The sequence below is a fragment of the Tursiops truncatus genome, chromosome 2 (genome assembly GCF_011762595.2).
Source record: "Tursiops truncatus isolate mTurTru1 chromosome 2, mTurTru1.mat.Y, whole genome shotgun sequence".
NCBI lineage: Eukaryota > Metazoa > Chordata > Mammalia > Artiodactyla > Delphinidae > Tursiops > Tursiops truncatus.
In genome coordinates, this window is record NC_047035.1 from 162,779,966 (window position 1) to 162,806,415 (window position 26,450).

General features: G+C 38.5%; 1 protein-coding gene across 19 annotated transcripts in view; it reads left to right on the forward strand.

Moving 5' to 3' along the window:
- The window catches only part of MLLT10 (MLLT10 histone lysine methyltransferase DOT1L cofactor), a 249,150-nt gene that overhangs the window by 115,622 nt on the left and 107,078 nt on the right, over positions 1–26,450 (forward strand). For 17 of the 19 annotated variants that reach the window (XR_012330414.1, XR_004525403.2, XR_004525404.2 and 14 more), the window contains one exon: positions 22,151–22,246. Coding sequence is in view for 16 of the 19 variants with exons in the window: in XM_073801642.1 (XP_073657743.1) it covers positions 22,151–22,246 (96 nt within the window). In the remaining 3 variants the exon portion in view is untranslated. Of the gene's footprint in view, positions 1–11,903; positions 12,090–14,287; positions 14,383–20,959; positions 21,097–22,150; positions 22,247–24,080; positions 24,226–26,450 lie in introns of those variants that run through there. The other 2 variants (XM_073801645.1, XM_033852434.2) reach the window with 2 other exon arrangements.

A 26,450-nucleotide genomic window follows, 5' to 3' on the forward strand; every position in this document is an offset into this window, starting at 1 on the left:
CCTCCACCTTGGGTGGGGGGCCTTAATTCCTGCAGAACTCAAGACAGGTATCAGATTGTTACGTATATCCCTTGAGGAGGAACTAGGACCCTGTTTTATTGCTGAACTATTTGTTTCTTTTTTAAAAAATTAATTTATGGCTGTGTTGGGTCTTTGTTGCTGCACGTGGGCTTTCTCTAGTTGTGGTGAGCAGGGGCTACTCTTCCTTGTGGTGCGTGGGCTTCTCATTACGGTGGCTTCTCTTGTTGCAGAGCACAGGCTCTAGGCGCACAGGCTTCATAGTTGTGGCATATGGGCTCAGTCGTTGTGGCTCGCGGGCTCTAGAGCACAGGCTCAGTAGTTGTGGTACACGGGCTTAGTTGCTCCGCGGCATGTGGGATCTTCCCTGACCAGGGCTCGAACCCGTGTCCCCTGCATTGGCAGGCAGATTCTTAACCACTGCGCCACCAGGGAAGTCTTGAATTATTGGTTCTTGACTGCATTTCTGTTACCAAGTCCAAGCTCGCTCTACTTGCATCAAGACAGGCCAGTGAAGCGCAGACGAGGTGTTGAGGCAAGGAATACAACTTTACTCGGAAAGTTGGCAGACCAAGAAGGTGGCAGACTGGTGTCTCCGTAAAACCATATTATATATGGGGTTTGGATGCCAGTTTCTTTTATAGCACAGAGAGGGGGAGATGAGGAAGTAAAGTAAAAAGGCTGTAAGTTTTGCAAATATCCCCTGGAATGGCCAGCCTCTGTGAGGGAGTGTGTTAATTTCTTCTTTCTTGCAGCCATCCACAGGCGGGCAGGGTCAGATTGTCTCCCTGTGAGCTGAACAGAGGCACTTTAGTTTAACATTCAGGCAGAGGGGCAGGGTTCCCTGAGGCAGGCCATTATATATGATTAAAATAACAAAAGCAACAAAAAGCAAAGGTTAAAATCAAACAGATCGAACTTGCAGTCTGATTTAGCTCTTCCCTGTTAATTTTCCTTTGTTCCTGCATTTCCCTCATTTCCTGTAAGATCAATAATTATGGAGACCTGTTCCATTGCGGCCAGGCTTAGATCACAAAATGGCTTAGGCCAGAAATGGCTTCTCTTATGTCAAGAAAGCCATGCCTGGTTCTCTTTCTCCGAGACCCCCTACCCGATGTGCTTACAACTTCGGGTCACCTGGATAGTGGAGCAGAGAAAGTAGACGAGGGCAGAATCCTAGGGGAGATATTGCTAAGCAGGTTGGGTATTAGGATAAGGAGACAAGTTATTTTCAAAAGTGTTTAAAGTGAAACTAGGGAATGGGGCATATACCCCATTTGGAGGAAGTGTTGGAGCAAGGGCCTGGAAGAACTCAGTGAGGTCCCAAGAACAAGTTAAGAGAGTGAGTTAACTTCAAGGTTGTGAAGAAAGAATAGATCATAGTGGTTGAATATTTCATTGGTCTGTTTTGGCATCAGTTGTTGGGAGACAGTTCTCCATGGGACTCTGACATTTGTACACGTCTTGTGAGCAGAGACTTCAACTGCCTTTGTTTATCTTTTCGAAGTTTTTATATAATAAATAGCCTTGGAAAATGGAGGCACCATCCAGAGCAAGGGCAGAGTTGCATATAGTCTTGGGAGATACAGAGATAATACCTCTTTCTGGGGTAATTGGCAGGCATGCTTACTGTTCAGAATTGGGTTCCCTAAGCCCAAGATTGCTCTCCTTAAATGCAACCCCCTCTGTGTGCAAGTGTCATCTGGCCTCCTTCAGGTTATCCTATCAGAATTGGGGGTTGGGGAATGATGCAAATGCTGACAGTCTGGCTACTGCTATTGCTATGAGTAATAGAGCCCTCTGTGTCCAACCCAGGAGTCTTGTGTCTTCTTCCAGCACTCATGAAACTGGTGGGCTAATTGTTAGCTTGTAAGTACGGTAAGATCTTAGACCTTTCAAGTTTTGGGGCACAAGATGTGATTATAGGCATACCAAAGGAGAATCTTAAGTGAAAGCCATTGGAACTGAGAATGTTTGGGGACCCTGAGGGTTGTCCACATAGGATTGGCCTTACCTGTTTAACACACCCACTCTTGTGGTCCGGAGTATTGGGTTACTGTGGTTGAAGATCTTAGCAAGGTCACAAGGAGTAGGGAAGAGTTACCTAAAGAAAAATAATGGGCAGACAAAAACAGGAGATATCTGTTAATAAATGATGGAGCAAGGATTTAAGACCAGGCATGCCTGACTCCAAAGTCTGTGGATCTTTTTTTCACAAGTCTTTCTGCCTTTTACGTGGAGGTTTAATAATCACATTTCTTTAAAAGTTAGATAAATCAGATGTATTACAAGTTGAACTTTTTTTGGTCTTAGTACAAATGGTGCAGTTTTCACGTGTTCTAAAAAGAATTCTAATACAAAGAATCTCTCGTGAATCCTCTGCTTTGTTCCAGGAAGTTCTTACTTAGACTAGCGTTTGGGAGAAGAGATTTATAAAGAGCTTGTAACTTAGGAGGGAAAGATTCCTTGTCAAAAGAGGATTAACAGCCAAGTTACAAGTAGATGTGAACAGCCTTTTTGAAATTTTGCTTGAATTTAGATATTAAAGATAAACATTAATACAGTTTGCATCAATTAAATACCATGCCCATGAAATGGAATTTTGTGACTAATTGAATTGGCTGAGGGACTAATTTCTTTATTCAGTAGAGTTACTATCTTTTATAAAGTTGAGATTACACATAATGTGAAGACTTAATTCATTTAGGTGTTTAGAGTTGAATTCCAACTGTCTAAAATCTTAGAATTATGGTGACTGTAACAAATATTTTCCATTAATAGTAAAAATTTGTTAATATACTTATTTCCTATGTTACACTATCTAGTTTAATTTCCTTTTCCATAGATGAAGAATAGGGACATTAATGTTTAATTGAATTTAATAAATGTTTATGTAGCATCTACTTTATATAGTCCATATCCAAATATTTCCTGTTGTCCCAATAATGTTCTTTGTAGCTGCCTTAAGAGAAATTGATCCAGGATTCAGTTAAGTGTCAAACATTGCATTTAGTTACATCTCTTTAGTCCTCAAGCTTTTCTACCTTTTGCAATGTTGACATTTTTGAAGGTTCTATACTAGTTGTTTTGCAGCATGTCCCTCAACTGGGATTTGTCTTTTTCATTTCCTTTTGATTAGATTTATGTTAAGCATACTTGGTAGAAATACCACATAAGTGGTGTATTGTTCACAGTGCCTCATAACCTTTTTTTTTTTTTTTTTTTGCTATCATTGTATCATATTCTTTCAGTGGGGATGGTATTTAGAAACCATTTTTCTTTGGAGTAAGTCCCTGTCCTAGAATGGACCCTTACCTGGAAGGTTAATTGAGACCCTACTTCAGCCCTTCTTACATGAGGCTGCTTGCATTTATCTGGTATTGGCCATTGCAAAACCCTTTCTTGTTTCAGCTGCTGTCCTCAAATTAGCACTTAGTGCTTTGCAGTGGATACCGTTGGTGATTTTGTGGTTTTCTTGTGGTTTCCTTCTCCCCTCACAAATGCTGTTACCATGCAGATCTTGTAGTTCTTTGTTCCACTCTGTTTGTATTTTGGGGTTGATGGAAATACTTTGACACTTGGTTTTGTTGTAAAATGTTATTCCATGGATTTTTGGTTTTCCTAAATTGTCTGTTTTTATATGGGGATTCAGAGAGATTGAGAAACTACTCTGTTGCCACCATCTTTCCTTTGTTAATTTCTTTCTTGTTCTTTTATTATTTGTTTATTTTATTTATTTTATTTTTGGCTGAGTTGGGTCTTTGTTGCTGCACGTGGGCTTTTCTCTGGTTGTGGTGAGCTGGGGCTACTCATTGTTGCGGTGCGTGGGCTTCTCATTGTGGTGGCTTCTCGTTGCGGAGTATGGGCTCTAGGCTCATGGGCTTCAGTAGTTGTGGCACGTGGGCTCAGTAGTTGTGGCTCATGGGCTCTAGGGTTCAGACTCAGTAGTTGTGGCACATGGGCTTAGCTGCTCTGTGGCATCTGGGATCTTCCCGGATCAGGTCTCGAACCTGTGTCCCCTGCATTGGCAGGTGGATTCTTAACTACTGTGCCACCAGGGAAGCCTTTTCTTGTTACTTTAAAAGGGGGTTCACTATTCTTGTATCTTCTTTTATTGTCTGTTTATAAAGACTATTGACTTTCATATGTTAATCGTATATCAGTTATCTTATTGTCTGAGGTAGTAGTAGTACAAAGTACTTTTACAGTACTGTTGTACCAAATACTTTGTGACATAACAGTTGTATTTTAAAAGCAAGTGATTTTGTTTTGTTTGGTTTGTTTCTGCTATTCCCTATTTTTTTTAAAATAAATTTATTCATTTTATTTATTTATTTTTGGCTGCATTGGGTCTTTGTTGCTGTGCGCAGGCTTTCTCTAGTTGTGGCGAGCGGGGGCTACTCTCCCTTGTGTGGGCTTCTCATTGCCGTGGCTTCTCTTATTGCGGAGCACAGGCTCTAGGCGTGCAGGCTTCAGTAGTTGTGGCACGCGGGCTCAGTTGTGGCACACGAGCTTAGTTGCTCCGCGGCATGTGGGATCTTCCCGGACCAGGGCTCGAACCCGTGTCTCCTGCATTGGCAGGCGGATTCTTAACCACTGTGCCACCGGGGAAGCCCCTGCTATTCCCTATTTTTAAACTGAAAAAATAATCTCAGTTGTAGCATTTCAATTAAGTGGGGGAATGGATGAAGAAAAAGTAAACAGTGTATAGACAGAATGTATTATATAAACAGTTTGGGGCAGCTCTCCAACTGCTTAAACTTCTCTGTGTGAGCTTGTTTCAATTCTTTAATGATAGTGATAATGACAAGGGCCCTAGGTTTCTCTCTGTCTGTAGTAGTTATCACTCCTAATTTTTAAAGTTGTAGAATATACATAAGATCTACTGTTTAAACCATTTTAAAATGTGCAGTTCAGAGGCATTAAATACATTTATATTGCTGTGCACCCATCACCACCATCCATCTGCAAAACTCTTTTCATCTTGCAGAACGGAAACTCTGCAACCAGTAAGCAGTAACTCCCCCTCCCCCCAACTCCCCCCTCAAGCCCCTGGCAGCCACTATTCTACTTTGTGCTTTTAGTAATTTGACTACTCTAGATTCCTCTTATAAGTGGAATATTCTGTTATATGTACATGCCACATTTTGCTTATTCATTTATTTGTTGATGGAGACTTGGGTTGCTTCCACATTCTAGCTGTTGCGAATGAATAATGCTGCTGTGAACATGGGTGGGTATACAATAACTCTTCAAGCCTCTGCTTTCAACTCTTTTGGGTATATATCCAGAAGTGGAATTGCTGACCACATGGTGATTCTGTGTTTAATTTTTTGAGGAGCCGCTATACTATTTTCCATAGCAGCTGTACCATTTTACATTTCTACCAACAGGGTTTCCAGTTTCTCCACATCCTTGCCAACACTTATTTTTTGTTTTTGCTTTTCTCAGTGGTAGTTTTGTTCCTTCATTATGATAAGTTATTTGGTCTTCAGCTCTTTGTTTATTTTCTTGGGGCTGATTATTGTTAAATAAACTTTGTCTCATAGTTACATTAGAGGAAAAGTGAGAGGAGTACATTCAAATGTAAATTTTTATTGATATATTGTGAAGTTCTAGACTAGACCACAGTTAAGTAAGTTAAATAGCCACATGTGGCAAGTAGATACCATATTGGAAGCATGGCTTTAGAAGATAGTGAGAGCCTGGTTCATGTTTACGGTTTCTGGATAAATATTAGTGTTACTTTGTTTAAATTATGAAGTGTTTTTATTCAGTTTTTTGTTTTGTTTACTTCATCATGAAGTAAATGTGGGAATCACGTGGGCACTAAAAAGCTTTAGGTTCAACCACTAATAGGTAAGGAATTACTTTGTACTAAGTCTTCCAGGTAACCAGTAGACTGGAAAGTTTTTGTGATAAAAAAATAACGGGCATAATAATAATTTATTCTTTTTTAAAATATTTATTTATTTGGCTGTGTTGGATTTTAGTTGCGGCACATGGGCTCTAGAGGGCATGGACTCAGTAGTTGCATCGCCTGGGCTTAGCTGCCCTGGGGCATGTGGGATCTTAGTTCCCCGACCAGGGATCCAACCTGCATCCTCTGCATTGGAAGGCAGATTCTTAACCACTGGACCACCGAGGAAGTCCCCAATAATAATTTATTCTTAATTGATGAATTATTAGGTGACTCTGCTTGGAGGATAGTTACCTATTATGATTCTGTGTGGTAAAATCAATCACTCAATAACGTTTTTACTGAATAAATTGTTGTGTAGGCCTATTTTTTTTCAAACCTTAATTGTCATATGTAAACACAGCTGAATTTTTTTAAAAGAAATGTGAAGTGGTAGTGGTTTCTGAAATTGAGTACTGCTAGCTTAGGTTAGGCTGAATGGTTAAAATAAATATACACGTGAGTCAGAGTGAGATTGGTCCAGTGAGAAGAAAATAAAGTCCTTGTGGAAATTTGGCAGAAGTTTCCTGTGAGGCAGTAGGAAATGCTAAATGAAAGCAGTGTTATTTTAGAAACGTTTTGAATGTTGTCATTGATTTTTCTTAAGGAGATATGAGAGGACAGTGTTCTCAATTACATGAACAATATCTTCAGAGTACAAAAGCTAGAAACTTCATAGTATTTTGAACATGGAGAAGGTTCAGTTTGTTGAAAACATGGGGTAGGGGAATAAGAATGATAAGCGTGAAAATATAGGTTGGGGCCATTTATGACAATTTCAGTAAGAGGAGTTTGCATTTAATAGTGGTATGAGGAAGATTGTTCACCCAGTTTTGTATGAGGGGACAGAATTTGTGAACTACTATGATGACTGATAGTTCTGTTTATAACATTTATCTAAGTTTTATGTATTTGTCTTCCCCATTGAAACAATGGAATTTCACCATAAATTTTTGTCCTGTTTACATTTGTATTATCAGCATTTGTGTACTGAATAAATAAATAATTTTACTTAATAAGTAATTGAAATAAGGAGACCAGTTTGTAGAATGATGATGATGACAACTACAATGACAACCAAGCAGCGATAATTAACATTTACTGTATGTTAGACCTTGTTCTAGGTACTTTACATGTATTATTAACTCATAGAATCCCCAACAACAAACTTGTGCGATAAGTACAATTATTATTATTTTTTACAGATATGAAAACTATGCCATAGAAGTTTAACAGCGTGCACAAGCTAATAGTGAATAAGATAGAGCCAGATGTGAACCCACATAGTCAGGCTCCTGAGTCCATGCTCTTTAACCACTATATTATGTTGCTTAAGCACGTTATCCTGAATCAGATTAAAAGTAATGAAGTCTAAACTGAGTTTATATGAATGGAAAGATACAGGAAATGATATTCAAGGCACTGAAGCAATAAAATCTATAAGGCCCGGGATCTGATTGGTAGTAGTGGGGCAAGGGGAAGAGTGCATTGTAAGTGATAGATGGTTATAGGGGACATGCTACCACCATAAATACAAGTAGGGCCTTGAGGAAAAAATAAACATTGTAATTACTCATTATAATGAGTAAACATTATAAAAAGGAGGAACTGATAATTCTGATTTTAGTCACATTAGGTCTGGTGGAATGGGAAACATTTTAAAGGCAGTTAGAAGTGTGAGACTGGAGTTTGAGATGGGTTAGGCTAGATGTATATTTGATTCAAATAAGTGAAATTATTATTATTTTAAGAGTTGTAAATTATGATTAATATTGTAAAATAAGGAGATTGATTTGATAGTAAAAACGAAGCGTTGTCAGAAAGACTTAAGTGATGAGGCTTTGCTTGGACTGAGGTATTGGCACATTACACGTAACAGAAGGGAAAAACAATTTGTTTGAATCATATTCTACCCATTGCCTCCAAACAAGCTTTGGTTTTTTTTTTTTTTAAACATTATTCTATGTGCTCCAGTTATTCTTTTTTTGTCAAATAATGATGCTCTTCAGTTTTCATCTTCTTCTTTTCTTTCTTCCATCTCAGTTCAAGCCCAGCACTTAGTTCTGTCTTTCTCATGAAGCTAGACTTTGTCTTGTGTGACTCACGCTGTATCTCTTGCTTTGGATATCCTTTACACAATTTTCTTATGTTTTCATTTCACTTTTTTACTACTAGTTGTCATTAGTATATGTCTAACTGCCAGGCTATATTGTGTTTTGTTTTGTTTTTTGTTTTTGGCCGTGCTGTGTGGCATTTGGGGGATAGTTCCCTGACCAGGGATCAAGCCCATGCCCCTTGCAGTGGAAGCTCGGAGTCCTAACCACTGGACCACCAGGGAATTCCCTACATTGTGTTTCAAAACTGATCTGTATCTTTTGTACTTTACTGTTTTTTCCACAGTGCCTAAAAATATGGTTTCTTGAACACAGTGAAACCATGTGAAATGCTTGCTTTTTAAACAAACCCAGAGTTTTAAGTATAGGAGTAATGAAATAAAGGTAGTATTATTGACAACTTTTGAGTAATTAAGAACTGATTTGGGAGGATTTATAGTTTTAGTTGCATTGACTATACTGTAGTAGTTACATATACATTTATAGGAATATGAAACTGGAGCACAGGATGTTAATGGAGTAAGAGGGGTCTGCTTAGGTCATGAAAAGGGATAATCTCTGATGAGACGTTGAGAAGGGATGGACTTTTATCCATGGAAGAAGAAAATGATTTAGTATTTAATGTTGCAAAATGGATATACTTGTTAAGCAGGCAGAGAGAAGTTGAAGTGAGCATTAAATCATTTATTATTCATTCCTTTGTGTGATTACATAGTTTGTTTCCTTAACTTTTTCAGCCTCTAGAGTATGCCCACATCCCTTGCTTCATGGCCCACTTCGTCTCTTTAAAGCCAGCAACGTTGCAGCTCTCTGATCAGTCTTCTGTAGTCATATATCTTCCATTGACTCTCTTCTTTTGCCTCCTTTTTTCACTTTAAGGATCCCTGTGATTGCATTGGGCCTGCTGGATAATCCAGGATAAGTAAATATACTTATATATGCAAAGTGCCTTTTGCCATGTAAGGTAACATATTTACAGATTCTGAGGGTTAGGGTTTAGACGTCTTTCAGTACCATTATTTTACCTTCCACAGAAGTGTTGTCTGGTGCTGTGAGAATGGCTTGAATTCTGCCTCCTAGTGCAGTGATGACATGTATTTTTGGATCAGTTTAGCAGGTACTGAGGCTGAATAGCTGCTGCAACCCAGTGCATACCACATACCATTTGGTTTCGGTTTAGTTGAACTAGTCAGTGAACCAAGCTCAGTGTTGAAGGGAAGCTCTATGAATTGAGGTCCACATTAAGCCAACAGCTTTGCATCAGGTGACAGAACAGAGGTAGCTGTCACATTTTAAATACAAAGCTGAGATGCTGATGGGACCAGGGCAGTTGTGTTCTTGAATATACCATTTCCATTTGGCAAGTGAGGAATTTGGGGCCCTTGCCACATTGTTAGTCATTAAGTCTGACTTAATATTAGACATCATAGGCTGGAGAGTCACATTGTTCTGTGGGTCTAGTTTTGACAAGAGCCCACTGGCAAGCTAATAGCTACTTTTCAAAAAGGGGTGCCCCTGATAGCTGTGTCAGGGAGGCAACAAATCTAGAATCCCAATGGGAGCCTCTGGGTAGAGGCTTTTTGCCAGAGTCTCAAATGAGCAAAATCATCAGTCACAAAACTTGTAGCTCAAGTGCATAATGAGGATTGTGGGGTGCTGAAGGTAGAAAGTATTAGCTTCCTTCTTCCCACTGTGAATCTTTCCACTGATGCTGGTGCCTTTTTCTGCCATAGGTCCCGGTAAGATAGTAATCTGGGTAACTCTGTGTGACAGAACCATAAAAATTTGTGTCTCTGCTGTCTCCAAATTCTCCAGCATACTTGGATGGGCGCCTGTGGCCATTACTTGATTTCTCTTTGGGGACTGGGAAGTCTTATCCTCATCTCTAATCATTTTTCTTATTAAAGCAACTGTGATCACCTTAAAGGCTGAGGAGGTTGAGGAAGAGTGAGAGACTCGGGGGGTAGAGATGGCTCCACACTGTTAAATTCACCTTTGGGTTTAGTTTCAATTTCCAAGGGCATGACGGCTGCTGGTGGGTTAACCAAACAAATTTCCCGTGTTTTCAGCATTCACAGTGCTCCATATTGTGACATCCTCATGGGTGACACCATTTATTTCAGCCCAGGGGACCCCGTGATTCAGCAGCCACTTTGCACTCTCTGGTCAACTTGATTTTGGCTCACACAGTAGGAACCCGTTTTGGAGAGCTCTCCTCAGTCCAGGGTATCTGCCACCCAATACAAAGTTAAACTCTCAGGTTTTCACCTAGTTTCAATAAGGTGCTAGTTTCATAAAGACTGGGAGAGTTTTTCAGGGTGGCAGTGGTGATTGGAAGAATTTTTCTAGATTTCTCATTCTCCAGTGGGTCATCTTTATTATACTGTAAATGCTTTATTAATATTGTAAATCCAACCTGGGGCATCAAGAGCCTGAATACTACTCTTCTAAGTCTCAACTGTAATTTCTTATGGGTGTTGGTCTGCCTCTGGGAAATCTCCCTGAGATTTCCTGACCAAAGCTGCCTTATAGCAACCAGGATCCACTGCAAAAATATCTGAAGTCTTTTATTGTCATCTCTAATTGAATTTGAAGTTGGCTCGATAGATCGCAGGTGGTATTGAGCTGTGAGGCAACCCAGCTATTGCCATTCTTCCTTAACATACATTAAGGCCCCTCTACCTGCATTTTTCAAGTGAACCAGGGTTCCTATGATTCACCTTGTTTCTGCCCATAGTGATTGCTTGCCAGTTTCCCTCCTTTCATGCCCAGTATAGGTGAGTGGCTCTGTTACTGTTGTCTGAAAAGGGTTAGAACTTTCTGTTCATTAGTTACTATTACGGTAGGATGGAACTGAAGCCAACTGCCAGATTGGTGAGGAAATCATCCTACCTGAAGGTTTTTTTTTTTTTTCAATTGAAGTATAGTTGATGTACAAAATTATATATGTTGCAGGTGTACATATAGTGATTTACAGTTTTTAAAGTTTATACTCTATAGTTATAAAATATTGGCTATATTCACTGTGTTGTACAATATATCCTTGTAACCTGGAGGAGGTTTTAACAGCCACCTCCTCAGTTCTTCCTCATTATCAGGCAGTAAAATGAAGGACTATTTACTACTTGATTGACCATATGATTTGCTCAATGTTTGTTAGTCATTCCCACAGACTTCCCTCAAATCCCATTAATTGGCCCTTGAGGCCCTTATTCTTCCTCTTCCAGAAAGCCATGTCTCTAACAGCATCACATTCCTATTACCAAACTGTCAAGAACTTTGAAAGACGTCTGTGATTTTACTCTACTTATAAGGTAACTAGTTAGAAGACAAGAAAATTCTGAGTCAGAGATGAAGTATAGTTTATTACTTAAAGCAGTAGAAGTAGCCAGAGTATCAGTGTTTCTGCACTGCTCCCCCAAGATCCAGTTTCCATAGGGCAGTGCAAAGAGGACCAGATGACATCTGCTCATGCAGTCTTTTGCATTGCAGTAGAGGTGATCTTAGGGCACCTGAATCTTTTGTAATAGCCAGTAAGTGTGGCTGCCCTTTGCTCCTAAGGTACACATTCTGTTTTCTAAGTCTGATCATTATATGAACAACCTTGAAAAGATAGTTCAGAATGACGGGCAAGTCATTGCCTCATTCTGAAGACATACAGGAACAGTAGAGACTCATGTAAGAACTTTCTCCTAACACATGACAATCTTCAGATTATGAGGATTAATACAATGTTTATTTTTCATTCACAGCTAAGTCCAGAATGGATGTTGCAGACAGCTTTCTTTCTTATAAGGCATGAATCAGGAATTTAAGTTCCTTCCACCTTGTGACTCGGCCTTCCTTCTTTTCATTGTTCCTTCGTGGCTGCCGTGTTCACTTGCATTAATCTCTGGAAGAGGAAGGAGCATGGACACTCAATACTTGGGGCTATGAAGGACCAGGCCTAGAGGCAGCACACGTCGTTTTTCATTCAGATTGCGTTTGACTTCAACCCAGTTGAGTGACACATTGAACTGCAAAAGGAAACTGGGAAATATCTAGTTATACTCTGAATAAGAAAAGGAAATGGGTTCGGTGAATAGCTAGCTGTCTCTACCTCATTTTAGCCCATTCTTTTTGTTAAGCCATATGTAATTATTAAAAAAAATTCAGGGCTTCCCTGGTGGCGCAGTGGTTGAGAGTCCGCCTGTTGATGCAGGGGACACAGGTTCGTGCCCTGGTCTGGGAAGATCCCACATGCCGCGGAGCGGCTGGGCCCGTGAGCCATGGCCGCTGAGCCTGTGTGTCCGGAGCCTGTGCTCCGCAACAGGAGAGGCCACAACAGTGAGAGGCCCGCGTACAGCAAAAAAAAAAAAAAATTCAAACAAGACAAAGCATTTAAAAAAATGCAAGTTAATTAAAAAAAAAAAAAAAAGACCCACTCCAGAATCCACCATCCAGAAATAGCCATTATTACTACTAAGTAAATTTTTATATATAGATAGCTATATAATCCAGATTTTTATATATAGATGGAAAATAGATTTTAAAAAGGGTAGTTAGAGCAATAAAAAATATTAAAATGATATAATACCTTAATTTTTAAAATATTAGTTAGATTTATTTGGCTATATAGAAGAAAAAGAAAGTGAAGCAAAATAGATAATGTTGAACTTCATATAAAATTTCCTTACCACAAGGGATATTATTTCCTTAAATTTATACCTTGAAGCTTAATAATAGAGATTACAAAAACAAACAAAACATTGAGAGGTAAGATTGTCTTTCCAGTTCAGATGCTTTTAGCTGTAACAGAATATTGCTAAAGCAGTAGGAAATTTATTGTTTTGCATAAGATGTTCAGAGGCTTTTCTAAGATTAGTTAATTTAACAATAGCCAGTTCAACAGTAGCAGGGCATTGTTGTCTTTCTTTTGGTTCTCTTGGCTTTTCTAGGCATAGTTGTAAGGTCATTACAGTTGTTCCAAGGGTCATGGCCTAACACTTGAGCATCTGAAGGCAGGAAGGGAGTACGTTTTTAAGAGAGAGAACATTCCCAGCCATCTCACAGAAAATTTACCCTTCTGTTTTATTATCCTGACCTAAATCTATCCTGGACCTAAGGCAGTCAGTGGGTAGGGAGGGTAGATTTATCTAAATTGACTTAGATATACCATGTTCACCTCTGGGCTGGAGTTTGAGGATGTGAGAGGGTGATTAGCCAAAGAAAACCAGACTTTGTCTACAAGGAGAGGATTTATGTGTAATTACTATTTGGTGGCAAACTATTTTGTTTTAACTACATGCTTCAAAATCTGTATTGAGCTCCTGCCTTGAAAGGCTAACAGCATCCCCATACTCTTCTCATTTCCTGTGCCCTCCAGTTTGTTTGTTTTTCAAAGATCTTTATGTTATATTTTTCAGGTCTGGGGCATTCTCTTCTGTAAACACAATCCTCAGAGTTGTTTTAGGGATTTGTTCTGTATTTTTAAAAAATATTTATTTATTTATTTGGCTGTGGCGGGTCTTCTTTTTTTTTTTTTCCCTGCGTTGGGTCTTAGTTGCGGTGCGCAGCGTCATTAGTTGTGGCATGCGGGCTCAGTATTTGCAGTGTGTGGGCTTAGTTGCCCCATGGCATGTGGGATCTTAGTTCCCCGACCAGGGATTGAACTGGTGTACCCCACTTTGCAAGATGGATTCTTAACCACTGGACCGCCAGGGAAGTCTCGCTCTGACGGGTCTTAGTTGTAGCACATGGGCTTCTTAGTTGTGGCGCATGGGATCTTTTTTTTTTAGTTGTGGCATGTGGGCTCTTAGTTGTGGCATACAGACTCTTAGTTGTGGCATGCAAACTCTTAGTTGTGCATGTGTGTGGAATCTAGTTCCCCAACCAGGGATGGAACCCGGGCCCCTGCATTGGGAGCATGGAGTCTTACCCACTGGACCACCAGAGAAGTCCCATTTGTTCTGTATTTAATTTAAATTTGTAGGATGGTCACTACCAGTCCTTTCACCACAGCTTCTCCAGTGAGTTCTTTATATCATGTCTTAAATTGGCAGAACTTTATTGTTCAGTATCTTTTTTCAAGAATAAGTTCTGCAGACCTGTATTCTGAGTTTGTTCATAATGGAAAGTATTTCCTTATTGTCCTAATTTTTGAATTGTATCTTGGCTATATATAATATCATTAGGTCACACTTTCTTTCCTTTTAAGAATTCAAGCAGTGGACCTGGAGAGTATTGCTGTGGGGAGGACCAGGGACAGTCCCACCCCCCTGACCCCCTTGCAGTCAACTGAGTTTAACTACAGTAAGTCTTGCCGTTGAACATTCTGTAACTGAATTTTTCAGAATGCGTTTTTTCCAATTTTTATTTTGTGGGCTTTTATGTTTGAATACATCTTCTGTTCTCCATTCATTGGATTTTCTACTTTAGGGACACAGGTTATACTTATGTTTGATTATCTTGTTTTATGTAGCTCTTAGTTCCTCTCTAACCCCCCACCCCCCTTTTATTCTTGGCCACGCTCCTAGGCTTGTGGAATCTTAGTTCCCTGACCAGGAATCGAACCCGGGCCTCAGCAGTGAAAGTGCCCAGTCCTAACCATTGGACCCTCAGAGAATTCCTTTTAACCACTTTCTTTTTTTTTTAAAATTTTTATTGGAGTATGGTTGCTTTACAATGTTGTGTTAGCCTCCACTACACAACAACATGAATTAGCCATCCACATACAGATATCCCTTCCCTTTTGGACATAACCACTTTAATATCTGCTGATTTTTCACTTGCATTAATAGGATTGTTTCATGCCCCTTTTTAAGCAGTATTTTTATTCTCAAGAATGTATATTTTTTTCCTTGCTGATTCTATGTTATTTACTAATTCTGTTTTAGTTTTTAAATTACTTTGGTTGTATAATCCCTATCTTTGACCTTTTTTTGTTTCATTATCTCATTTTTGTGCTTTGTTCGAAGTTTTATTTAGCGTGAAGCAGTTTTGAGAAATATCTTCAAATTGCATTTTTTTAAAAAAATTGTATTTATTTATTTATGGCTGTGTTGGGTCTTTGTTGCTGCGCGCGGGCTTCCTCTAGTTGTGGCGAGCGGGGGCTACTCTTCGTTGCAGTGCATGGGCTTCTCATTGCGGTGCCTTCTCTTGTTGCGCAGCATGGGCTCTAGGCGCGCGGGCTTCAGTAGTTGCGGCTTGTGAGCTCTAGAGCGTAGGCTCAGTAGTTGTGGCACACGGGCTTAGTTGCTCTGCGGCATGTGGGATCTTCCCGGACCAGGGCTCGAACCCATGACCCCTGCATTGGCAGGCGGATTCTTAACCACTGCGCCGCCAGAGAATTCTGAGAAATATCTTTATGCTGAGTTATATTTATTTGTAGGGTAAGATTTTTGGTTCTCTTATGCACGTTGTGTTCTTTATATTGTTTCGTTTTTGGCTGTGATTTCTTTGCCATGCAACTTTTTTCCCTCTTGCTCATTTTTGTGAGGCTCTTGTAGATATTTGCTCCACTATAGTTTAGGTAATTTCTTGAATCTCTTCTCACCATTTTTGAGACTAGGGTTTGAGGGCTAAGTATTTTGCCTTTTTCTGACGCCAGCGGGAATGGCAAGGATGCAGTGTAGAAGCTCAGCTGGGGCAGTATAGTTTTTGGTAAAACCTCAGGCTCAGCTTTCTTTTCTAATTTTTGATTAAATGTCTTATACTAGACTTTAATCTCTTAACTGTGTGGGAGTATCTCATACAGTTAAGAATACCCTCTGATTTTATATAATTCACTCCTAGCCTAGATCCTTTACTTCCAAAGAGTAAGTACTCTCTCTTCCTCTAGTTTTTCCTGTTTCTGCCCTGAAGCTTGCACTACTCTTTAGGCAGAGAACAAATTAAGTAGGCAGGAAAACAAAACGAAAAGATTGCTTCTCTGCAGAATGAGGGGTTTTTGTGATATTCTCAGAATTTTAACTAATTTTGGAAGCAGGATTATTAATAGCTGAATTCTATAGTTCAGTCCAGGGCATTTTCTCCTCTATTTCTGAAGTCTTCTATTTCACTGCTTGCTTGCCAGTTTTTGTTTAATGCATTATTATCTGCCTCTGCCAATCCCCCAGTTTTGGTTGCTGTTTGGTTTGTTGTTTTCACTGGTTTTTGTTTGTTAGATTTTGAATCGTTAACATTGGAAAAATTTGATGTGATTTCAGATCACCATTTTTTAAGCGTTAGGAGTTATTAAATCTAGACACACTCTCCTTACTAGAAATTTAATTTCTAATATTGGGCTTCCTGATGAACTCTTCTTTGCACTTAGTGATGATGAAATTCTTTCCTACATATGAGCAAATCTTTGTTGATAATTTAGAATTTTTCTGGGGAAGTAATAACCTCAAGCCAAATATTGCATTCCTTTTAGAATTCACTTTCTGATTTACCCCCAATATTTCTACCAGTTGTTCAGTGATTGCACGTGTACTTTTCAAACTCTGAGATATCTGATTTCTCTGTGTCTGAAGACATGAACTTATTTCAGGTGTTATCTCTACTGTATTGTACTTTAGTTTTCCTTTAACAGTTAATTTCTTTACCCATTCCAGTTTGAACACTGGAAACATTGGATGTCTCTTAGTTGTTTATCTTGCTCTAAACTTAGGTTAAAAACTCCTGTATCGTCCCTAACTTCTACATGGAAAGTAGTTCATTCTGGAGCTAAAGCTACTTTAAAATGGAAACATTTTCTCTCCCTTCTTTTATATCTTTTCTTCTTTTCCCTACTCTTTCAAATTTCCTTTTTTTTTGTTTTTTGGCTGTGTTGGGTCTTCGTTGCTGCACGTGGGCTTTCTCTAGTTGCGGTGAGCAGGGGCTACTCTTCGTTGTGGTGCATGGGCTTCTCATTGTGGTGGCTTCTCTTGTTGCGGAACACGGGCTCTAGGTGCGCGGGCTTCATTAGTTGTGGTGTGTGGGCTCAGTAGTTGTGGCACATGGGCTTAGTTGCTCCACAGCATGTGGGATCTTCCCAGACCAGGGATTGAACCCGTGTCCCCTGCGTTGGCAGGTGGATTCTTAACCACTGCGCCACCAGGGAAGTCCAAATTTCCATTTTATAATTCGTCATCATGGGTAACTTACCTATATTTTTATTTAAATTAAAAAAAATATATATATTTTTAAAGGTTTCAGTTAACTTTCTTGGGAGGTGTAGGTTAAAGTCTATTTTGTGCTTGTTTAAGCCATTCCTTTGTGATCTGTAAAAACAGATCCTTACAGGGCTGTTTTAAAGATTAAATGAGATAATATATATATTTGTAAATTACAAATTGCTACAATTCTGATTATTTTTATTGTTAATTATACACACTAATATATTTAGGAGTGACACTGGTTGTCCTTACCTATGGTTTTACATAGAAATATTCAGTATTTGTTTATTTCCTTCTGGTTGGTACTCTCTTTTAGCATAAAATTTTATTCACTTATTTATTAAATTTATTTTTTATGGAAATAATACAGTTGATGTAAAGTATATTAGTTTTAGGTGTACTATGTAGTGACTTGATATTTACATACATTATGAAATGATCGCCATAGTAAGTCTAGTAACTATCTGTCCCTGTACAAATTTCTTAACAATGTTATTGACCATATTCTTTATGGTGTGTATTATAGCCCCTTTGCTCACTTATTTTATAGCTGGAAGTTTTCTCCCCCACCCCGCTCAGTTTGTTCTCTGCATCTGAGTCTGTTTTTGTTCGGTTTGTTTGTTTTGTTTTTTAGATTCCACATAAAAGGAAGGTCATATGGTACTTGTCTTTCTTAGTCTGACTTATTTAACTTAGTGTAATACTGTCTAAATCCATTCATGTAAAATGGCAAAATTTTATTTTTTTAATGGCTGAGTAATATGACACGCACACTGTCTTCTTTATCCATTTATCTACTGATGGCCGCTTAGATTGCTTCCATATCTTGGCTATTGCAAATAATGCTACAATGGACATTGTGCATATGTCTTTTTGAATTAGTGTTTTTGTTTTCTTTGGGTAAATACCCAGAAATGGAATTGCTGGATCATATGGCAGTTCTATTTTTAATTTTTTGAGGAATCTTCACATTGTTTTCCATAGTGGCTGCACTAATTTCCAATACCACCGACAGTTCACAAGGGTTCTCTTTTCTCTGCATCCTTGCCAACACTTATAATTTGTTGTCTTTTTGATGATAGCCATTGTGACAGGTGTGACGTGGTATCTCATCGTGGTTCTGATTTACATTTCCCTGATGATTAGTGATATTGAGCATCTTCTCATGTGTCTGTTGGCCATCTGTATGTCTTTTTTGGAAAAATGTCTATTCAGGTCCTCTGCTTATTTATTTTGTTTTATTTTGCGGTACGCGGGCCTCTCACTGTTGTGGCCTCTCCCGTTGCGGAGCACAGGCTCCGGACGCGCAGGCTCAGCGGCCATGGCTCACGGGCCCAGCCGCTCCGCAGCATGTGGGATCTTCCCGGACCGGGGCACGAACCCGTGTTCCCTGCATCAGCAGGTGGACTCTCAACCACTGCACCACCAGGGAAGCCCCCTCTGCTTATTTTTTAATTGGGTTGTTGGTTTTTGGATGTTGATTTGTATGAGTTCTTTGTGTATTTTGGATATTAATCCCTTATCAGATATGTTGTTTGCAAGTATCTTGTCCCATTCAGTAGGTGGCCTTTTCATTTTGTTGCTGGTTTCCTTCACTGTGCAAAAACTTTTCATTCTCAGTTTGATGTCCCTTTTGTTTATTTTTGCTTTTGCTTCCCTTGCCTCAGGAGACATATCTGGAAAGATTCTGCTAAGACCAGTTTCGAAAAGCATGCTGCCCATGTTTTCTTCTGGTTTTATGGTTTCAGGTCTTCTTTTTAAGTCATTTTGAGTTTATTTTTGTATATGGTGTAAGAAAGTAGTCTAGTTTTACTCTTTTGTATGTAGCTGTCCAGTTTTCACAACATCATTTATTGAAGAGGCTGTCTTTTCCTCATTGCATATTCTGGCCTCCTTTGTTACAGATTAACTGACCATGTAAGCATGGGTTTATTTCTGGACTCTCTGTTCTGTCCCGTTGATCTGTGTGTCTGTTTTTGTGCTAGTACCATAGTATTTTGATTACCATAGTTTTGCAGTATAGTTTGAAATCAGGGTCTGTGATACCTCCAGCTTTGTTCTTCTTTCTCAGATTTCTTTGGCTCCTTGCATAAAATTTTAAAGCAGAATTCATATCATATTAACCATTTCCCCAAATCTTTAAATATTCCTTTAGAACATGCTTTTTAAGTGGCCATTACATGGTTGTATAATAATTTTTCAACCACATCTGTGTCACTGGACATTCAGATTGTTTTCAGGTTTTTTATCATTGCAAATAGTAGCATAATAAACTGTATTTAATCCTTTGTTCACTTCCTAGAGGTGAAATTACTAGATCATATAAAGCATTCATGGTTTCTAACTCTTACCTTTAAAATGGTCCTTTGCATTTTTACATTCTCTCAAGTAATGTATGCAGGTACTCATTTCACTGTAACTTGGGCAACATTGGGTTTTATTATAAACAAAAACCCAACAATTTTGATCACTGGGTAATAGAAAAATATTACCATTAAGTTCTCTAGTAGTTGGGTTGCACATTCTTTGTTATTGTTGTTTAGTGACTCAGTTTCTTTTATAAATTGCCCTTTGTACATTGTTTTATGGCATATATATTTTTTCTTACTGATTTATAAAAAATTTAAACAGCACTGAAATACGGAACATATTAACTCACTTCTCAGTTTGTTTTTAGCTTTTTAATGGTTTTTAAATTGATGTAGAAGTATTTTGAATTTGAATAGCTAAAACTGCCTTTTCCATTTCTGATTTTGTTTTTAATCTTATTGGAGTATAGTTGCTTTACAATGTTGTGTTAGTTTCTGCTGTACAACAAAGTGAATCAGCTGTATGTATGCATATATCCCCATATCCCCTCCCTCTTGAGCCTCCCTCCCACCCTCTGTATCCCACCCCTCTAGGTGGTCACAAAGCGCTGAGCTGATCTCCCTGTGCTATGCAGCAGCTTCCCACTAGCTAGCTATTTTACATTTGGTAGTGTATATATGTCAACGCTACTCTCGCACTTCGCCAGCTTCCCCTTCCCCCGCTGCGTCCTCAAGTCTGTTCTCTATGTCTGTGTCTTTATTTCTGCTCCACCACTAGGTTCATCAGTACCATTTTTTTAGATTCCTTATATGTGAGTTAGCATACGGTATCCATTTCTGATTTTTTAGTGAGTTTTTTACTCTTAGAAAAAGTCTTTCTTTAAAGTTTTAAAAAATATTTTCTTAAATCTCTTAGATTATTTTAATTTTTATTTAACTATTTAAAGTAATCCATTTGGATTTTGTCTTACTTTGTATGATACTTTCCCCTAAATTATTAACCAGTTATTGTAGTACCATTACTAAATAATTTCAGTCTTTCCTTGCTGATTTGGAATCCCATCTTTGTCATATGCTAAATATTTATATTAATTGAATATTTTCCTGGAATTTCCTTTTGTTCTATTGTTCTATTAAAATCAGCCTATCTTTTTAGTGTGAAAGTCATTAGACTGTGTTGATTCATATCTTACCGGCCAATATTATGAATATAATCTATCGATAGCCTCTTCCACTGAGCATTTGAAATCCTCATCTCAGGATGTATTTCTTGGCGTATTACAAAGGACCAAAGTTCTGTGTTATTTCATGATGAGTTCCATACATTCACATTTTCATAGATTTACACATGCATACTTTACTTTTTACTCTCGTGTGTTTTCCAAGATTGTAGAGATTGTTTATCTTGTTCTTATTCAGACTCTTTACATGATGACTGGGATCTAAGGGGGCAAAGGTGAAAGACGTAGAAGACTTCTCAAGGCTCTTCTTAGCTCCAGAACTTGTACATGACATCCTATTACAAAGAATTGGAGGCATGAGTCCTTATGATCTGTCACAGTTAAAATATCTTCATAGTAAGAAAGTTTCCTAAAAAAATCTGAATAAAAACTATTATTGTGTTATTTTACATTTTCTTTTACTAAAGTATTAACATTGCAGTCAAGAGGTATCTAATGTACTTATTAAATCAGGAGTTAAAAGCAAAGAGTGGCAGTACTCTTGGGTATTACAGTAAAACATCTATCCTTAATTTTTATGCTTTTTGTTTTGCTGGTGTGTATTCTCTTTTAGGGCAGAGCCAGTGATATTACTCTTTCATGCCTTGAATAGATTAAGTTCTCCGAATGTTTAAATTTATGAACTATTGCAAATAAGTTGAATTAACTAAATAGTAGTAAACTTCACACCCAATACTGACTGACTCTTACCTACTGATTCAAACATCTGAGAGTGATTTCGTTAAAAGTTTTTGGTGTTAAATAAGGTTGGGCTCCTAATATTTAATTAATTTCTTATTAATTGAATTCCTTTGTTATATTTCAATTCATCAGTTTTAGCAGAGATAACTAATTCATCTATTTTTGGAGTAAACCTCAGAAAGAATTTTTTGCCTGAGTTTCTATGCTCTGTTTTGTAGTTTGTGGGCCATAGAATTTAATGCATGGTGTTGGAGAATCCGACATCATTATGATGTGATAGTGCATGTCAAAGTGCTATGTAAATTTTAAAGTGCTATTTATGAAATGTACGCAACAGTATTTGGTGTTTTTAACAGAAGAAAAAGTTTGTCAGATATAAAAGTAGCAAATAATTGTAGACTTTAGTTGTTTATATATTGTTCTACGTTGGTCAGGGATAAGGGAACTGAAGTCACCTTAAAATAAGTTATACTAGTATTACTATATATTTTAATATATAGTAATATATATAGTAATGCCATAAGTATATTACTAGTATTGTTTATATATAAAATAATATGATCATGGTTAGAAGTGATTGTTATTTTTGACAAATATTTGTTAACATTGTAAATTACTTAAACACAATTATATAGAAATCTCATCTTTATTATGTATATGTGGGTTATGATTTAAATTTAAATTGGATTTTACTTCTATTCACTTTTAGAAATATAAAGAAAAGGACAAACACAAACAAAAACACAAGAAGCAACCAGAACCATCACCTGCATTGGTTCCTTCCTTGACTGTTACTACAGAAAAAGTAAGTTTTAAGTGTCATATTTTGTTCTACATAATAACTAGTTATGTGCTGACTTTTACCGTTTAACTAGTTATGTGCTGAATTTTGAAAATACTTGAGGAAGTGTCCTGGTTCCTTCTAAGCATTTCCACCTCTCTAACCCTACATCAAGTGCTTTAGGTTTTCTATTCTTAGTCCTTTATTCTATCTTCTGTTTATTCTATGCTGATTTCTGAAGAATGTTAAGTGAGGATAACAAGTGGGGGGCATCATTGAGATGTAAACTTTGGGCTGTGCAGTGGGCTTTGTCCACCTGTGCTTTTGAATTTTGGCTTCATCACTTACAGACCAAGCTCTTAGGTTAATTAACCTCTTTGTAACTCAATTTCATCATTCGTTAAAGTGGGGGAGATAATTGTTGGAATTGAATGAGGTAATGCATATGAAGCAGTTAGAACAATGTCTAGTTCATAGTAAGTATTACTTAGTAAATGTTAAATATTATTAAGATTATAATCATGTGGGTAACAGGAAAACAAGTGGGGATGGTGCTGGGCAGCTGGGACAGAGTAAGAAAGGGAGGTGGGAGGGGTGCAGTAGAAGAGGCCAGGATGAGAGACCAATCACATAAGGCTGTATAAGCCAGTGGAAGGACGTAGTTTTTAGTCTGAGTGTAAAGATAGCCATTAGAGCAGCGGTCCCCAACCTTTTTGGCACCAGGGACTGTTTTTTTTTTTTTTAATTAAGTTATTTATTTATATTTTAATTTTTGGCTGTGTAGGGTCTTCATTTCTGTGGGAGGGCTTTCTCTAGTTGCGGCAAGTGGGGGCCACTCTTCATCGTGGTGTGTGGGCCTCTCACTGTCGCGGCCTCTCTTGTTGTGGAGCACAGGCTCCAGATGCGCAGGCTCAGTAGTTGTGGCTCACGGGCCTGGTTGCTCCGCGGCATGTGGGATCTTCCCAGACCAGGGCACAAACCCGTGTCCCCTGCATTGGCAGGCAGATTCTCAACCACTGCACCACCAGGGAAGCCCCAGGGACTGGTCTTGTGGAAGATAATTTTTCCACAGATGGGGGGTGGTGGGGTGATGGTTTCAGCATGATTGAAGCGCATTGTTTATTGTGCACTTTATTACTGTTATTATTACATTGTAATATATAGTGAAGTAATTATACAACTCACCATAATGCAGAATCAGTGCGAGCCCTGAGCTAGTTTTCACTTGCCACTGACTGATAGGGTTTTGATAGGAGTCTGCAAGCGATTGATTTATTATGGTCTCTGCAGTCAAACCTCTCTGATAATGATAATCTGTATTTGCAGCCCGCTCCCCAGTGCTAGCATCACCACCTCATCTCCCCCTCAGATCATCAGGCATTAGATTCTCATAAGGAGCACGCAAGCTAGATCCCTCGCGTGTGCAGTTCACCGTAGGGTTTGCGCTCCTATGAGAATCTAATGCCGCTGCTGATCACAGGAGGCGGAGCTCAGGCAGTAACGTGAGCAGTGGAGAGCGGCTGTAAATATAGATGAAGCATCGCTTGCTCGCCTGCCACTCACCTCCTGCTGTGCAGCCCGGTTCCTAACAGGCCACGGACTGGTACCAGCCCGGGGATTGGGGACCCCTCCGTTAAAGAGTTCTGATCTGAGATGTAACATGGTGTTACTTAAGTTTTGTAAGAACCTGTGGCTGCTTTGTTGTAAATGGACTATAGAGAGTCAAGAATGAAAGGAGGGAGGCCATTAGGAGGTTATTGCAATAATCCAGAAAGGGATGGTTGTGACATGGGGGGTGGTGAAAGGTGATCAGGTTATGAATACATTCAAAAGTAGAACCCACGTAACTTTCTTATAGATAAAAAGTATAAGAGAAAGAGGATCCAAAGATGATTCCAAAGATGTTAGCCCACATAACTAGAAGGAATGGAACTGCTGTTGACAAAGATGTGAAAGACTGTGGGTGTGGTAGGTTTAGGGGAAGAAGAGGAATTCAGTTTTGGGTATGGTATTTGTTCTTTTTAAAATTTTTTAAAATTGAAGTATAGTTGATTTACAGTGTTGTGTTAATTTTTTCTGTATAGCAGAGTGACACAGCCATACATATATACATATTTTTTTTCATATTCTTTTCCATTATGGCTTATCACAGGATACTGAATATAGTTCCTTGTGCTGTACAGTAGGACCTTGTTATTTATCCATCCTATATATAATGGGTTGTATCTACTAATCTCCAAACTTCCAATTCTTTCCTCCTCCACATCCCTGCCCCATGGCAACCACAAGTCTGTTCTCTATGTCTGTGAGTCTCTTTCTGTTTCATAGATATGTTCATTTGTGTCGTATTTTAGATTCCACATATAAGTGATATCATCTGATATTTGTCTTTCTCTTTCTGACTTTTTTCGCTTAGTATGATAATCTCTAGGTCCATCTATGCTGCTGCAAATGGCATTATTTCATTCTTTTTAATGGCTGGGCAATATTCCTGTGTGTGTGTGTGTGTGTGTGTGTGTGTGTGTGTGTGTGTGTGTGTGTGTGTGTGTGTGTGTTTGTGTTTAGGGTTGTCCAAAAAGTTCGTTGGGGTTTTCCTGTAAAATCTTACAGAAAAACCGGAACAAACTTTTTGGCCAACCCAGTATATACCACGTTTTTTTATCCATTTGTCTGTTGATGGACATTTAGGTTGCTTCCATGTCTTGGCTATTGTAAATAGTGCTGCTATAAACATAACGGTGCATGTAGCTTTTCGAATTATAGTTTTGTCTGGGTATATGCCCAGGAGTGGGATTGCTGGATCATACGGCAACTCTAGTTTTTGAGGAACCTCCATACTGTTTTCCATAGTGGCTGCACCAATTTACATTCCCACCAACAGTATAAGAGTGTTCCCTTTTCTCCACACCCTCTCCAGCATTTGTTGTTTGTAGACTTTTTAATGGTGGCCCCTCTGACTGGTGTGAAGTGGTACCTCATTGTAGTTTTGAGTTGCATTTCTCTAATAATTAGCGATGAGTATCTTGCAAAAGTGGTTCTAGAGGGAACATATCTTAACATAATAAAAGCTATTTACAACAGAGCCACAGCGAATGTAATACTCAGCGTTGAAAAGCTGAAAGCATTCCTGCCCAAAACAAGACAAGGATACCCACTCTCACCACTTCTCTTCAGCATACTATTGGAAGTTTTAGCCACAACAATGAGACAAGAAAAAGAAATAAAGGATTCAAACTGGTAGGGAAGAGGTAAAGTTGTCATATACACAAATGATATGATGCTATATGTAGAAAACCCTGAAGACTCCACACAAAAACTGATGAACGAATTTAGCAAGGTAACAGTATACAAGATTAACATACAGGAATCAGTTGCATTCCTTTACAGTAACAGTGAAATAACAGAACAGGAATGCAAGCAAACAATCCCTTTTAAAATTGCTTCAAAAAAAAAAAAGAAACTTAGGAGTGAACCTTACCAAGGAGGTAAAAGACTTATATGCTGAGAACTACAAAACCTTAATAAAGGAAACTGAAGATGATTCAAAGTAATGGAAAGATATCCCCTGCTCTTGGATTGGAAGAATTAATATTGTTAAAATGGCCGTACTACCCAAAGCTATCTATAGATTTAATGTGATCCCTATCAAATTACCCATGACATTTTTCACAGAAGTAGAACAAATAATCAGAAAATTTATATGGAAACTTTATAAAAGACCCAGAATTGCCAAAACAATCCTGAGGAAAGAGGACAAGGCAGGAGTTATGACTCTCCCAGACTTCAGACAATACTACAAAGCTACAGTAATCAAAACAGTATGGTATTGATACAAAAACAGACAGGTCAGTGGAACAGAATAAAGAGCCCAGAAATAAACCCACACACCTATCTATGGGCAGCCTTCGACAAAGGACGCAAGAATATACAATGGTAAAAGACAGTCCCTTCAGCAAGTGTGTTGGGAAAGTTGGACAGCTGTATGTCAGTCAGTGAAGTTAGAACACACCCTTACACCATACACAAAAGTAAACTCAAAATGCTTAAAGACTTAAATATAAGACAGGACACCATAAAACTCCTAGAAGAGGACACAGGCAAAACATTCTCTGAAATAAATCGTAGCAGTGTTTTTTTAGGTCAGTCTCCCCAGGCGATAAAAATAAAAGCAAAAATAAACAAATGGGACCTAAATAAACTTATAAGCTTTTGCACAGCAAAGGAGACC